Source organism: Protobothrops mucrosquamatus, unplaced genomic scaffold, assembly GCF_001527695.2.
Source record: "Protobothrops mucrosquamatus isolate PMUCROS unplaced genomic scaffold, P.Mucros_1.0 scaffold1099, whole genome shotgun sequence".
Classification (NCBI taxonomy): Eukaryota; Metazoa; Chordata; class Lepidosauria; order Squamata; family Viperidae; genus Protobothrops; species Protobothrops mucrosquamatus.
In genome coordinates, this window is record NW_015387321.1 from 181,223 (window position 1) to 197,721 (window position 16,499).

General features: G+C 42.9%; 1 protein-coding gene across 1 annotated transcript in view; it reads left to right on the top strand.

Annotated features, from left to right (window-relative positions):
• Positions 1 to 16,499, top strand: part of PKNOX2 (PBX/knotted 1 homeobox 2) — a 95,262-nt gene that overhangs the window by 68,216 nt on the left and 10,547 nt on the right. Inside the window, exons 6-7 of the mRNA XM_015820251.1 lie at positions 2,391 to 2,488; positions 7,633 to 7,752. Of these exons, the coding sequence (XP_015675737.1) occupies positions 2,391 to 2,488; positions 7,633 to 7,752 (218 nt within the window). The remainder of the gene's footprint in view (positions 1 to 2,390; positions 2,489 to 7,632; positions 7,753 to 16,499) is intronic.

Genomic DNA, 16,499 nt, shown 5'->3' on the forward strand with positions numbered 1-16,499 from the left:
TCATCTTCTCAATGAGGTTGTTCAGGGCTGGGACTTAATCTCCAAAAAGGTGGTTTGGGAGTGAAAATATTGCCTTCAGATATGCCTGCAAAGTGCTCCTATGAGTCCTGAATCACATTTTAGGGACGGGGTCTATTGCACTGCAAAGTCCCACATGTGCATAATTTCTCAGAATTTCTTCTCCAGAATTTCTCTCAATGCACTCACACATGTTGCTTTTTAAAAATTTGCTTTAATTTTTAATTTTATTTATTTTTACTAATTGCCCAGGTCATTCAGCACGTAGGAATCACAGGTTTCTATTTTTGTGTTTTATTTAACAGACTGTATTGACATTTAAAAGCCTCTCCTTTTAAGAAAACCTGCGACACACTCTCTAACAGTCATCTATCTTTACAAAAGTCGTCTTTGACTTACAATCACAACAGAGACCAAAATATCCACTGTTAAGCAAGTTTTTTTTTTAAGTGAGTCACGCCCGATTTTATGACCATTTTTGCCACGGTTCTTAAGCAAATCACTGCAGTTGATAAGTAAATCACACAGCTGTTAAGAGAATCTGGCTTCCCCCATTGACTTCCCCCAAGAGCTGTGGTGGCGCAGTGGTTAGAATGCAGTATGACAGGCTAACTGTGCCCACTGCCAGGAGTTCGATCCTGACCAACTCAAAGTTGACTCAGCCTTCCATCCTTTTGAAGTCAGTAAAATGAGAACCCAGATTGTTGGGGCGGGCAATACGCAAATAATGCTTCAACCTTGTGACTCATTCGTAAAGCACTGTAAAGCACTCTACGGCAGTGTATAAGTCGGAGTGCTGTTGCTAAAATATAAATTTGGAACGAGATTTTAAAAGGAGCTTTTCTCCCATTTGACAAACCAAACTTGACCTTCTCACAAAATTAAGCAGCCAAGAGAAATGAAAATGGATGGGTTCTTCTATCCCACTGCGAAATAACAGAAAGTCGAGGACTACCTGTATGTGAAGTCAGTACATTTTTTTAAGAGTTAAGTCCTCTTGGAATTTGAGTCCAGTATTGTCCTAAACATCATGGCCCAACAAGCATAACTGGTATCAAAAAGAGATTTCAGAAATGCACCAATATTTTTTTAGCATGTCCTACCTTGAAAGGGTGATAGCCACTGAACCAGTTTTTCAGCAAAAGTTGAATTGTTCCAGGGATTTGAAAAAGCTGTGTGGGTTTCCAGGTTCACTGTTTGCCCACTCTTATATGTAAGAGGGTGAGCAGTTGGCCTGGGCTTTTCATCAACACACTTACCCCATAGTACAGCCTGTGCCTTATTTAAGTCTTCTGATCACTGGGGAATTAGTAAGGTGAAGCAACTTGAAAGCCTACTTATTACTCAACAACTGAAGATCTACCAAAGAGCAGATTGCATGCTGGGAACGAGGTTGCATGCATGCATCTTTGCACCTGCTCTGTTTTTAACCTTCCCGGAGCTACTGTTTTGATAAGAAATGAACATAAACCGTATTTCAGTAAAAGTATTTCATTTGTCTGCTGAATGCAAGCATTTGCTCAGCTATCCATCCATCAAGGTGAAATCCTCACATCACCATGTACATCAGGGGTCTTCAAACTTGGCCCTTTTATGACTTGTGGACTTCAACTCCCAGAATTCCTCAGCCAGTATGCCTGGCTGAGGAATTCTGAGAGTTGAAGTCCACAAGTCATAAAAGGGCCAAGTTTGAAGACCTCTGATGTACAGTCATATTCTATTTCCATTCCTGAGCAGTTCTTAAGCTCGCTGCCAGCAATGAATAAAAAAAAATGTTTTTCACTTTGAGAGCCTTCTTTTTGGCGATTTTTAGTTTAAGGAAATTGATGATGATGATGATGATGATGATGATGATGATGATGATGATGATGATTACGACAATGATGATGGTGATGCTATTAAAGGCCAGTGATTAAGGGTTCAGTGATTCACTGGAAATGATGAAGTCAGGATTTCCCTGTCAAGGGACAATTTTTTTAAAAAGTGAAATGTGATAAGTTGATTCCAGATTTAACCCACTATTTTATTTTCTTATTTTTTGTAGCTTAAAAATTACCGATTAATTGTTTGCTAATTGTTCAGAGAATGGTGCAGGTTGCAAGAAAGATATTTGAGGGCCATCAATGGAAGCCATAGATAGTCCAAGTTTAAAGTCCATCTTTTCAAAACGGTCCTTAAGTTATGATTATGAATTTAGGAAGAACATGACATCTTTCGGGCAAAGATGATAATGTAGGTTCCCTTGACAGCCAGGTTTTGTTTTTTTCAAACACATAAGGTTGGTTAAAACTTTTGTTGGCTTGTGGGTTTTGGATGTTGGCTTTGTTGTTGGCTAGACTTCTTAAAATTGTGAAATCCTTTCTCTTTACCAGGTGGAGCCCTTTACCAGCCTGTAACTATGGTAACATCTCAGGGCCAGGTGCTAACCCAAGCAATACCGCAAGGGGCTATTCAGATCCAGAACGCACAGGTGAGAATGGAAAGGATGCTCCAGAATCACCTGGTCATTCTGAAGCTTTTGCAGGTCTTGAGTGTTTTCCAAACGTGAAGGAGAAATTCCCTGACAGTGAGAACAATTAACCAGTGGAACAGCTTGACTCCAGAAGTTGTGGGTGCTCCATTCTTAAGAAGAGATTGGACAGTCATTTGTCTAGAATGGGATAGGGTCTCATGAGAAGGGGTTTGGACTAGAAGACCTCCAAAGTCCCTTCCGGCTCTGTTATTCTGTTATTCATTGGGAGATATATGTGAATGTACGTGGCATTAGGTAAATTGAAGTGAATGAGGAGAGTTCATCTGTCCATTCCAGGCAAGGTTATTCCTCTATGGAAGATCCCTGTTTGAAGGAGATATGTTTGAATTGCTGTTTTTAAGTCATTTTTTTTTAAAAAAATAGTATACTGTACATTAGGCAGCCTCTAATTTAGAGAAACAGGAATAGCATGAGTAGGCTTGGGGGTAAAACTGTTCTTTGCTATCTTTACTGCAGTCACTGACCAGCATTTTGTACATTTTGTGAAAAGGTCCCAGAGTTCAAGTGCTGACAAGTGCCGTTGTTCCCATTAGCATGAGGAATGGGCGTGACTAAGACTAGTAACCTACTACACCTGTTCTGTCTTAATAAGGAAGGGTTTTTCTTTCTATTCTGCTTTTTGACATGGCTCCTACTGGGGCCTCGCCACTAGGCATGGCAGCAGAAGGGTCTCCAAATGCTAATTCTCGGTTGCCATCTACCTGTTTGAGTACATGCCACCATGTCAGTATTGACTCTTGAGGACCATTTAAATAGATTTTCTCCAGGAAGACCTGTCCTCAACTTGGTTTTTGGTCCTTAACTTGATCTTGTTCCCATTGTTGCTATAGCTAAGGGCAGGTCATCCTCTTCTCTTCCAAGCATCGTAGACTCCTCCTGAAACTTGGGTCTTTGTCTAATATATCCAAAGTATGATGAGCAGGGTCATTTATGTTGTGAGTGAGAACTCTAGAACTGTTTTGTTCTGTGATCCATTTGTTTTTATGGCTATCATGCTATTCTCAGAACACCAAATAGCCTCTATTGTTTTTTTTGTAAAGATTTTATTGGTGTTTTTTTTCATCAACATATGTTAATTTTTCCAATCAACAAGTTGTCTGGAGTTTGCTATGCTAGTACATATTCAATTCCTAATCCTTCATTCTTTCCTCTAGCCAAGAATAAAATAGGTTCCAAATTTGATAGTATTCTGTATCTTCTTTCTCTTTCAACCTCATAGTTAATCTGTGCATCTCTGCACATTCCAATATTTTCTTGATTATTTCTTCTTCTGATGGTAGTCCTTCATTCTTCCAGTATTGTGCAAAAATTATTCTCGCTGCTGTAGTAATGTGTAAGATTAAATATAATTTCTGCTTATTAGTCTTTTCAGGTATAATACCTAGTAAAAAAAAGTTCAGGTTTAAAGTCCACTTGTTCACCCACATTTTTTTTTTCTAACCACATATGTATCTTTCTCCAATAGGCCCTTGCCTTACCACATGTCCACCAAATGTGATAATATGTGCCTATGTTATATTTACATTTCCAACATCTATCTGGCATATTTTTAAACATTTTTGCTAATCTTGCTGGTGACAGGTGCCATCTATAAAACATTTTGTACAGATTTTCTTTGTATGAGGTTGACATTGTTAATTTGTAGTTTCTCTCCCATAACATTTGCCATGAACACCAAGTAGCCTCTAATGGTCACCTTAATTTTTACAGTCCAGTCATGGTAGCTCAACCTGCACAATCGCTATTCTTGAAGAAGTGGGGCAAGAAGGAAGAACATAATAGGGTCCCCACCACCACTAGGCCCTCATTCAGCTGCTCCATTATATTAACATCTTGATGGTGGGTCGGGGTGCAAACCTGGAGCTCAGCTGACTTTCTAATGCCACCTTTAATACTTTATAATCAAAGAAATATACCACCTGTTTCCAGCCGCGTGACATTTAAATCATTCAAACAAAGATTCAGAGAACAGAGGCATGAATAATTAAGACCTTGTGCTGGTAGAAAACGGCCTTCCTTGTTAGTTTCCCCCCACCGGATTTTTGTATGCAGAAATCTTTACCTGCTTCTTGAAATGTATCCCAGTTATTCTCCCTCTTCTTAACTGTCCTATTTTGTATTAATGAGAAGCAAATCATAACAGCAGTTGCTACACAAGCTGGAATCATTAAACAAAAAACAAAAAAAACTTTGCGCATTGATGTGCCAATGCTTCCTACTGATTCAGCACTATTGGGACTTCCATTGCACCTAGTCAATCTCTAAGCTCTTTTTAAGGTCTCCAGGCCTTCCCTCTTTTGCTTTCTGAATTAAAGCTTGTTTTCTTTTCTTTCTTAATAAAAGACTAGGCAAACACAGCGCTCCGCTGTGAGATTCCTAATTCTTAGCTCTTTCTGAGTGAGAATCTAGAGGGGGGGGCGGAAAAAGCCCCAAATACTAGATCCGAGTCCTTCTGAAATGTGTAAATCTGGCTCAGATCTTAGAGGGAAATTGATCAGATGTGTTGAATACAAGTAGGCTGGGAATATTGTGGGACGGATGGAGCCCTGGACAAGCGCTCTTAATGTCATTTTTGTATTGCCTGGGTAATTTATTCAGCCCTGGCCTTGCTATACATCGCAAGCAGCACCTGAGGGAATCATTTATACCTGACACAGGGCTGCCATCCTGATGTTTAATTCATGCAGGAGAAATGTTTTTTATGAAGAACTGGGGGAGGGGAAAGTAGGTGGGGGTGTGTTCTTAAAACTGGATGCTGAAATTTCCAATTTCCTGCTAACCTCATTAAAACTTCTCTCTTCCTAAGAGCATTCTTTGTCTTCTTTTTTTTTCAACTCCTTTCTAAAAAGATATTTCTTTGCTATCCTTTGCGTTTGGATATTGTCTGTCCAGCCCATTGAGAATTACGTACTTTCAAAGGGTTTAATAAGAGTGAAGGATATTCTAAGGCAACGTAATTGGAAGTAACTTTGAACTCAGAAGGTACTGAAAACTGGAGTTTGTTCATAACAGGGGAAAGGGGAGGGGGACTGTACTAGGTCAACTATCAATGTACACACAATATAGTTGCATTGACAAAGGGAACAGTTGCTGCGGAGACATACAAACTCTTAAGCATCTACAGACAACATCCGTGAGAAAGATGAGAGAGTAATTTGATCCTGAAGATTTGCTGCAGTCACAGAATTTACAAAAGGGAAGCACTGGTCTTCAGCCCTCTTCTGCTGAGTTTGATACACTAGCTCCTTGTTTGTCAGAATGGGCTCTGGTGCATAAGATTAAATTGCTTCTTAACTTTCTATTAGAATAATAGAGTTGGAAGGGACCTTGGAGGTCTTCTAGTCCAACCCCTGCTCAGGCAGGAAACCCTATACCATTCCAGACAAGTGGCTGTCCAGTCTCTTCTTAAAAGCCTCCAATGATGGAGCACGCACAACCTCTAGAGGCAAGTCATTCCACTGATTAATTGCTCTCACTGTCAGGAAATTTCTCCTTAGTTCTAGGTTGCTTCTCTCCTTGATTAGTTTCCATGTATTGCTTCTTGTCCTGCCTTCAGGCACTTTGGAAAATAGGTTGATCTCCTCTTCTTTGTGGTAGTCCTTTAGATATTGGAACAATGCAGTGTTGCAGGAAGATCCTGCTGGTACTGAATGCTTGAGAAGTGCCAGTGTTCAACCAGATACTTCAAAATGTTCAAATGATGGTTTTCACCCAGCCTTCAGTCAGATGATGGTCAGTACTTACAGCCCAGCTCACCTAACCATTGCATTCCCCACCAAGATGCCACTAAGATGAAATGTCTGCAAACTGCTTATTTTTCAATAGTGTAAAGACTTTGACTGTTTAGGAAAGATGAAGGTAATGGATGAATGAAACCCCTTCAAGACTTAATTTGCTTATTTTGCTTTAGAATAGCTCTCACTCATCTACCAATAATTTTAAAATAATAATTTTAAAACAGCCTCATCGTTGATTGTAATATCTCTTGAGGTGGGGAAAAACACCTTAGAGCAGAAACGTCCCTTCCTATAGATTTACAGATCCATCCTTCTCCCCATGGCATACTTTTTAACCTACCCCCCCTCCCCCAAAGAGGAAATCTATTCCTCCAACAAGGAGCAAGACGTGTACAGACAAGAAAAGAGACACCTATGCAAAGTTAGAATTCCTCTCATTTCAATAGCAAGCAACTATGGGAAAGATCTATGTTCCTTACATTGAGTTAAGACTTGGGCAGAAGGACTCCACCTTTAAAAAACCAGACAGTGTCATTGACACATTGTGATGCCTGGCATAAAAGTAGGTTTGGTAACTTGATAGTGTTATGCGTAACAGTTGGGAAAGTTTGAAAGCTGATCAAGTCATGTGCAAGTTAATACAGGGACTTAGATGTTCTGAGTTTAACTTTTGAAAGGAAGAAGTTTTCATTTGGACCCTCTTGCCCCAAAATCAGAGTCTGGATCTCACCTTAATAGGTAACAAAGAACACAATAGAGATGAAGGTCCCTTGGCTTCTCTACCTTTGCAAGGTCCAGGATTTCATAAGCTTGGTTCAGCTATCTACGTATTTAGACACATCAAGATGACGCATGGTTTATTTTAACAGTGGTTTATTGGGTAAGTTAAAACGGCTAGGATCACATGACTTCTTAAGTCAAAACCAAAGAAACTATCTGATGGGCTTAGTGCAACGTGAGAATCAAAATCTCTCCTTGATTCAAGAATCCTAGTCTTTATCCATCCAGGTTTTGCCAAAGAGAAAAAAATATGTTAACGAGATCTCACTGTTTTCCAGACTTGCCTTTTTTTTTTAAACAAAGAGATTGTTTTGACCTCCTCTTGAAGTAAAGGCTTATCCCATCTCCTCCCCCTCTTTAATTTCCAAATGAACATCACTTTCCTCTTAAGTTGTGCTGTTGTCTTTTCACCGCACTGTCTCAGGCCTCCTAGAAGCCCCCGTGAAACGGGACTAACATTGTCAAACTGTGTTGCCATGGCAACCCAGGCTTCATCTTCTTCTTCTTTTCTTTTTAACCTGCATTGTGGTTGAAGCTTTTCTTTCTCTTCTGCCTGCCCTATAGGTTAACCTGGACCTGACCTCTCTTCTTGACAGCGACGATAAAAAGTCAAAGAACAAACGAGGAGTCCTTCCGAAACACGCTACAAATATTATGCGCTCCTGGCTTTTTCAGCATCTTATGGTGAGCAAAACCAACACGTGTTGTCTGAGAGATTAATTCCCTCGCGGTTCTTCTTCCCACTTTGGAAACTGGTCAACTTGGAGAACAGAACACTACTCTCTTTGTGCCCTGTGTGATGCTTGGCTTATCTTAATCTGTTCCAAAATGTATACAATCTTCCTTATCCTGTTTTGAAAGGTTGGGATTAGAAATGGGCAGATCAAAATCTAGTCCAGGTCTGCAGGTATTTTTCCATTCCCCGTACTATTATTTGCGATCTCTTTTTTTTAAAAAAAAAAATACTCAATATTTATTATCCATTCCCATTTTCCTCATGGTTTGGTTCACCGCTTTGCCTAGTTCAGCGGTTCTCAACCTATGGGTCGCGACCCCATTTGGGGTCGATCGACCATTTCACGGGGGTCGCCAAGCAAGGCTGTCCGCCATTTTTTTGTCCGCCATTTTTTCCCCCTTTTCCGGTGGGTGCCTTACCTCCCTTGGGCTGGGCCAGCTGGTGGTCGGCCTGCTCCGTCTCTGCCGCTTGCCAGCTACGCCTCGGCCGGCGCAGGGGGCGGAACCACGCATGCGTGGCGCTCCCGGGCAGGGAAAGTCCTCGACTTACGACAGGTTGGGTAGTCCTCGACTTACAACTGGTTTAGTCCTCGACTTACGACCGGTTTAGTCCTCGACTTATGACCGGTTTAGTCCTCGACTTACGACCGGTTGGGGGTCGCGGCATTAAAAAGGTTGAGAACCACTGGCCTAGTTCACGTTTATTTTATATAGCTGCCCCTTCCTTCCTCAGTAGCTTAACATGATTACTCAAATCAATTTATTTTCTAAGATCTCACCCAAGATTGAATCGCACTATAATCGTGCTGGATCTGCCCAACACACTAAGTGACCAACACAAAAAGAAAAGTGGAATGCAAACCAAGCTTTGTGTACTGTGTCAATACAGCCACCAAATTGTTCATTGACCTCATTAAGCCTTAGTTGACCTTCAGTGACCGAATGCCCTATTCTGGAAACAGGTCATTCTAAAGCCTGACCTTTTTTTTCCTGCATATTATTGAATAGGGAATGACAGCACTAGTAGACCCCCCCCCCCGTTCATTGCTCCCTGTCTCTGCAGCAATGGAATTCATTTGTGCATTTGCACCAGTTAAAAATCGATGGTGGATTTGTTTTACAACCTTCGTTTTTATCATACATGTAGGATTCTTGGCTTTGCTCCTTAGAGATCATCAGGCACAATCAGGCAGCTTATTCTGCAGGATAGACTCTGGCCATATAATAGCAGGGCACGGATTTGATCAGCTGAAAGTTAAGGGTACACATATTCTGACAATCAAAGTAAGATTTTCCAATACCCTTAATCAGGGACCCAAGTAATCTAAAATCTAAGGATCATTAATGTCTACGGAGATCCTCAGTCATCCAGGTCATGGTTATCCCAAAGGTGCTTTTTCAAGAGGTAACTGGACTTTCTTTGTTTTTCCTTGAAGACATTTTGCTTCTCATCCAAGAAGCTTCTTCAGTTCTGACTGAATGGCGGAGAATGAAGGATTTATATGACTGCAAGGAACCATTCCATTCGCCACCCTTCCGTCAGAACAGAAGAAGCTTCTTGGATGAGACGCGAAACATCTTCAAGGAAGAACAAAGTCCAGTTGCCTTTTGAAAAAGCACCTTTGGGATAAGGATCATTAGGTTCATCTTGCTACACAAAGACAGGACTTACGTAGCCAGGTCTCCTATTTTATTTTTCAGGAGAAGCCAAGTATTACCTAATTTCCCTTATTTGTTCTCTCTTCTACACCAGTGCACAGCCAAAGGCTTTTCATTTTTCAACTGTTCCCCATCAAGTATTGTAAGCATTACATTGCCAAACAGAGTTGGCTATGTAACATTATCACTGAAGGCAAACAAGGCCTGCTGATGTTTTCTGAGTTGATCTAGATCAGTGGTTCTCAACCTGTGGGTCGGGACCCCATTTGGGGTCGATCGACCATTTCACGGGGGTCGCCAAGCAAGGCTGTCCACCATTTTTTTTGTCCACCATTTTTTCCCCTTTTCTGGCGGGTGCCTTACCTCCCTTGGGCTGGGCCAGCTGGTGGTCGGCCTGCTCCATCTCTGCCACTTGCCAGCTATGCCTCGGCCGGCGCAGGGGGCAGAACCACGCATGCGCGACACTCCCGGGCAGGGAAAGTCCTCGACTTACGACCGGTTGGGTAGTCCTCGACTTACGACTGGTTTAGTCCTCGACTTATGACCAGTTGGGGTCGCGGCATTAAAAAGGTTGAGAACCACTGATCTAGATCAAGGGTCTTCAAAGTTGGCCCTTTTATGACTGGTGGACTTCAACTCCCAGAATTCCTCAGCCAGGCACACGTGCCTGGCTGAGGAATTCTGGGAGTTGAAGTCCATCAGTCATAAAAGGGCCAACTTTGAAGACCCCTGATCTAGATCAAGGGTGGGAAATTATGGCAACTTTATAATCTATGGACTTCAACTCCCAGAATTCCTGAGCCAGTCTTGTTAAATTCTGGGAGTTGAAGTCCACAGGCCAAAAAGTTGCCCACCCGTGGCCCGGATCCTGGTTATAACCGGTAGGGAAACAGCAGGTTTGATGCTGCTTTTGCCTGTTTAAAAACTACAAAAATCACTGTAACACCGGCAACAGAGGGGAACTCAAGGTTTTAAAGACAACAAGATGTCTGAATATGACAGAAGTGATTTATTTCACAGATGCATGCAAATGACACAATCATTAGGCACCAGAACTCAGGAGTTCTTGATTTATTGGTCTTCTCTGCAACCATTCATGTTGACAAGAAGGAATTTTAAGTCAACATACCCAAGAAGATGCTGTCGGGAAATACTCAATTAAGAATTCCTTCCTTGTTTTGAGGTAGTCAGCCAAGAAATAAACCCTCCAATAATAAAGGTACAAAGCAGCCCCATTTGAAAAAATCCAGCCCCACCCTCTTCTGTCATTGCAGCTGCTTTTAGCTGTGATAAGAAGTCATGGAGCCCCAATTTATCTCACCGATGAAACTCTCCGGGAAAAGACAATTTTTAGGAAGTAAGAAGCTTCGTAGAAACTTGCTCATGGTTTTTTTTCCGCCTTATTACTTTTTTCCTGATCCGCAACTTGGCTACCAGTGTTTTCAAATAGGACATTTTCCTAAGCTGATCCTAGCTCATTAGAAAACATAAAGACCCTATTAATCTGCTCTAGTTACATAGTAAGAAAAGGTAAATGTTTCCCTGTCCAGTTGTGTGCAGTACTCATCTCTGTTTCTTAGTGAGGGGACCAGCATTCTCCAAAGACATTTTCCTGGTCATGTGGCCAGCATGGCTATATGCCAGTGGTGGCGAACCTATGGCACGCGTGCCAGAGGCGGCACTCGGAGCCCTTTCTGTGTGCCCACATGCTGTCGCCCCAGCCCCACCTCCCCCACGGCCCCCTCCTTACCAGCAGCCCCCCAGAGGAGAGTCGCCTTTGGGCACAGCCCGCATGGAGCAGCGCAGCCAAGGACATGGCAGCCGGGCAGCAGGGACAAGACTCCGCCCTTGCACCCCGTCATGCACAGATGATGTTGCAGGGTGCAGGTGGAGGGCGTGGCTGCCATGGTGCTGCAGGGCCGCTGGGCGATCTGCGATGGGCCATGGAGGCACTGGGTGGCCCTGCATACGGGTGGGGCAGGGGGCGGGTGGGGGTGGAGCAGGTTTTGGGCACTCGGTCTCTAAAAGGTTCGCCATCACTGCTCTATGCCAAAGGCACATGGAACACTGTTGTTTTCCCATTAGAGTGGTACCTATTGATCTACTCGCATTTACATGTTTTCAGACTGCTAGGTGGGCAGGAGCTGGGGCAAGGAACGGGGGCTCACCTGTTGTGCGGTGCTCGGGTCTCAAACCTGGGCTGCTGGCCTTCCAGCTGATAAGCTCAGCATCTTTAACCACTGAGCTATCGGAGTGAAAGCAAGACGTTTTGCCCTTGCTTTGAATAAGCTTCTTAATGTCAACATGAGGCAGCCAACTCTTGCCTTCTGAATTTTATGTCATTAAAGGTTGATTCCCTTTTGTCACTCATAAATTGTTTCTGTGGCCCAGAATGGTTGCTTTTAAGTGCTTGAGTGACCCCAGTGCAGGGAGACCCGCTCCCAGTTGACTTATATGCCACTTTGGCATAAACCTAGTAGTGCAGTTACCACTATTAAACTCTGGATGTAATGGCCTTGGGGGTTACTCATTTAGATGGCAATGTAAATGAATACACTGCTTCAAAATATAGCAAGCCAACATTTCCAGAGCAAGCCCTGAACTTCTGCCCCAAAAGGGTTGACCTGATGGCCACATTATGTGAAGTAATAATGTCATTGCTTATATTGTTCACTCCCTTGCTTGTTGGCTTCAACCCAATATGCCTGTCCTAGTTGTTTCTGGGTCAGCCAGATGCAACTCAATCCCAAATGCTCTGCTTTTTCAGCTGATCCAAAAGTTGGAAAGAAAAAAAAAATCATCCCTAATCTATTTTCAGTCTTCATTACCAGCTCTCTCTATAGCAGTGATGGCGAACCTTTTAGAGACCGAGTGCCCAAACTGCAACCCAAAACCCAATTTATCGCCGGGTGCCAGGTGGGTGTGGCCCATTGGTGGGCGTGGCTGTGGTGGTCATGGCAGATTGGGTGGGTGTGGCCAAGGTGGGCATGGTCACCTCAGTGTTGCTCATGGGGAGGGACGCCTGTGGGGGCCGGGCAGGGTTGGAGATCCAGGGGTCTCTGGCAGGTGGGGCAGTAGGCAGGAGGTTTGTCCTGCGGGGTGAGGTGAGGCAGGGCGGGGGTGCCATTGCCATGGGGCAAGGCAAGGGCTGGGGCGGATGCTGCCTGACACCATCGGCCCCGGCACACAGAGGCCAGTGAGCGCATGGGGGCCGACAGTGTCCGTCAGCAACTACAGCCTGCCGGCCCCTCAACCAGTGCACTCTGGGGCTCTGCAGCCCACCAGCAGTTCAAAGAAGCCGCCTCTGAGCGGGATGGCCAGCCGACAGCTGAGGAGACGATGCAGTGGGTCATGACCAGGAAAAGGAGAGCATGCGAGGCCAGGAGGGACGGGACAGGGGGGAGGGAAACCAGCCGTGTCGGGATGCATCCGGCCACGTGGGACCTTGGTGAGTTAGCAGGTGGCTGGTTGAAGAGGGACAGTTGCCATCTCCAGGACAAGGTGGACATGCCCACAGAGAGGGCTCTGAGTGCTGCCTCTGGCACACGTGCCATAGGTTCACCACCACTGCTCTATAGTATTAATGCAACAACATAGTTCTACATCCTGCATGTACATCCTACATCCTACAAACAACAGTTTTCCAAAGTGAAATAACCAATTTTTTTCTTTTCTTTTCTTTTTCCCTTTTCTTAATCAAAATCCTCGCATGGAAATTTCCCCACATTTGGAATTAACTTGCACCCTTATATTTAGGACGTCATCTGCCACCTAGTGCTCAAGGCAAGGATACTACTCAAAGAATTGCCTAAAGATTGTCAAAATCCAGAATGCAATAATTATGAGAATTTCTATGCACAGTAACCTTGTTGGAGCAGGTTAAAAAAAATTGAATCGATGGTTTAGACAGAGTTATTTTCAGATCATCCTCCCTTCTGCTCACTTTCTAAAGGGGCAATAAGGGTTCAATACTATTTTCTCCTTTTAATCTTTATTTTTCTCCAAGATGGTAGAATTTCTTTCTACAAGCCTATGGATTTTCCCTCCCTTCGTTAGAAACTTTAAGGCAATTAAGGACAGGGTGCCAGAGTGCTGAGGTCAGAGTCTTTATCGCTATCATAAGATGAAAAGAAAATGTCTGCACAGATTACACAAATTGAGAATCACCCAAGCTTAAGTAAAATATAAAATGCCGAGGCTAAAATTCTAAAAATGCTCGCAATACTTAAAAGATGAACTGCTAAATATGTAAAGTAGTAAAATCTGAGATCCCAAAAGATTGAGCTACTCATGGCATGTTAAAGTCCTGAACTAAGAATTTTTAAATTGGTATTATAGAAAACGCAAACTATAAAGCTATGCTATTAAGCATAAAAAATATCAAAAAATATCATTTCTAAAACTGTTGGATCTTTGATCAAGATCTAGCAGAAACTGGATATTGGAACAGAGTGCTTCTTATATTCTTTTATCTCTCCCTATAGATACTGTCTGCAAAATCCAGATAAAGAGAACTATTGGCATGCATAAACTTGTATATAAGGCGGTCAATATATATCCGTAGAAGCCGTGGTGGTGCAGTGGTTAGAATGCTGTATTGCGGGCTAATTCACTGCTCACTGCCAGCAGTTCGATCCTGACCGGCTGAAGGTTGATTCAGCCTGCCATTCTTCTGAGATCGGTAAAATGAGGACCCAGATTGTTGGGGGCAATATATGGACTCTGTAAACCACTTAGAGAGAGCTGTAAAGCTCTATGAAGCTGTATATAAGTCTAAGTGCTATTGCTATTGCTATTCTTTTCCCAAACTGCCCAGATCTCATGAGTTCACCAAGTTTTTTAAGATGTTAACACCTGTACCCTAACCCTGTATCAGAATCTCCTGCAATTTGGGCCATAATTATTATGATATACATTTAATGTTTGGAGATTCAGCAGATGCAGCTAACTTTTGTCCTAACTGCCACCATCTACTGCAATAGATACTTTTTTTAGGATTTCTGCAAAAAAAAACCAACCAAACCCAAACCATGTAGGACCCTGCCTTGCAGACTAGGTTTTTGCATCCAGCCATTCATAAGAGTTTGGCTCTTAACAGCCAAAGAATTAAAAAGGCATTTGGCAGATTTTCCAAAGCACACTTTTGCACAGCAATTAATACAGATTTATGTAATTAGCACTGTTTGAAAGAGTCTCTGGGGCATTCTAGGTTTCTTGTCCCAATTATCCCTGAAGCTGCAAGGGTGGAAGAGATGGTTATGGCATAGTTTTTAATCTAAATTAAAACTTGTTACTCTAAATATTTTTCACATTTTGGGCAGGTTGTGAATATGTTCATTTAGCCAGCAATTAAATGGATTACTTTCCATGCCAATATCCCTCTTTTCCGTGGTCCATCTCCTGGAGTAATTCAGCTGCAAAATGCCCCAAACTATTTTAGGAAATCTTGTACACCATGACTGTCTAACTAATATTGTTCTCATAATACCACTGTTTGTATGGAAGATGAACATAGAGTTGACATCTATGTTGGCATCTTGGTATTGAAATAGGCTTCTCCTTATATTATTAGACGATAATTTCTGTAATTCAGAGCTGCAATGTGAAATCCTTGGTTCTCTCTGAGCTCTGCAGACATTTCATTACCCGACTAGGTAAGATCTTCAGTGCTAAAAGGGTGTAGGACAGTGGTGGCGAACCTATGGCATGCGTGCCAAAGGCGGCACTCAGAGCCCTCTCTCTGGGCACATGCGCCGTTGCCCCAGCCCCGCCTCCTCCTGCATCCCTCTCCTCACCAGCAGCCCCCCTGGAAGAGAGTCACCCCCGGGTGCGGCCCACACAGAACAGCGCAACCAAGGACATGGCAGCTGGGCAGAGGGAACAAGACTCCGCCCTCACGCCCCGTCATGTGCAGATGAAGCTACGGGGTGAGGGCAGAGGGCGTGGCCACCATGGTGCTGCTGGGCCATCTGGGCAATCTGCGGCAGGCCGTGGAGGTAGTGGGTGGCCCACGGGGTGGGGCCGGTGGGGGGGGCAGGGGGGTTTGGGCACTCGGTCTCTAAAAGGTTCGCCATCACTGGTGTAGGATTTGCTCTCTGTTTATATATTCTTTTATTGTCCTTATATTCGTACATGTCTCTATATACATACATACTGCAAATTGCAAATGAGAAGGAATGCTGGCATGCATAAACTTGTTTGCGTTCTAAATATATGGCAATCAAGAGATTGAAATTGTAAATTAAGACACCCCTGTTTTTTTCTCCTCTGCCATATAATTATAAAGAGCTTGGCTCAAATATAAGTTTGAAATTTATGTATGCCTTTATTTAGAAAATGTTTACGGACACCCAGCTTATACTGTATATGATAATTCTAAGGAGCAGAAATGATTGAAAAGGGTTCATTAATAGATAAGATCATATTAATGGGGTCCAGAGGCTAAATCATATAATGAATGGCTAAGGGAACTAGGAATGTTTAACCTAATATACCTCCACCCCTGTTTCTTGTTCAGTGAAATCAAAGGCCCGGTAAGTTGAATGTTTGGAAAGAGAAATCCCCAAATATTGGAAAAAAAATGCATCAAATTTTGACTGACTTTTATTCATTTGACTGAAAATTATTCAGTGTGGTTGCAGTAGATCACAATTAGTGTGAGTTCAAATAGTGCAAATTTTGATTTAGGGCAGTTTGATTGAATTGCCTGTTTCCTTTGATCCAGAATCAGTTATTTTACTTTTCATAAAATTATCACTTTGCATAGTGCAAATTTGAATAGTGCAACCATCTTGTGGGATTCAACAACCACACTCATCACAACCTACCTGTATTTCAAAAACTAGGACCACCCTTCATGTGTGGGGCCAGCTGCAAAAAAACATCAGCCTTAACAGATCTTCCTATGGATGGTCTTGGTGCCATCCCTGTCAAGAAGTGCTGATTTAAAGAACAGTTGAATAGCAAAACTTGGCAAAGCTGAAAATGACCCTTAAGCTAAGCAGGCCCCTTGTTCATAAAGAGTTTCAAACAACAAA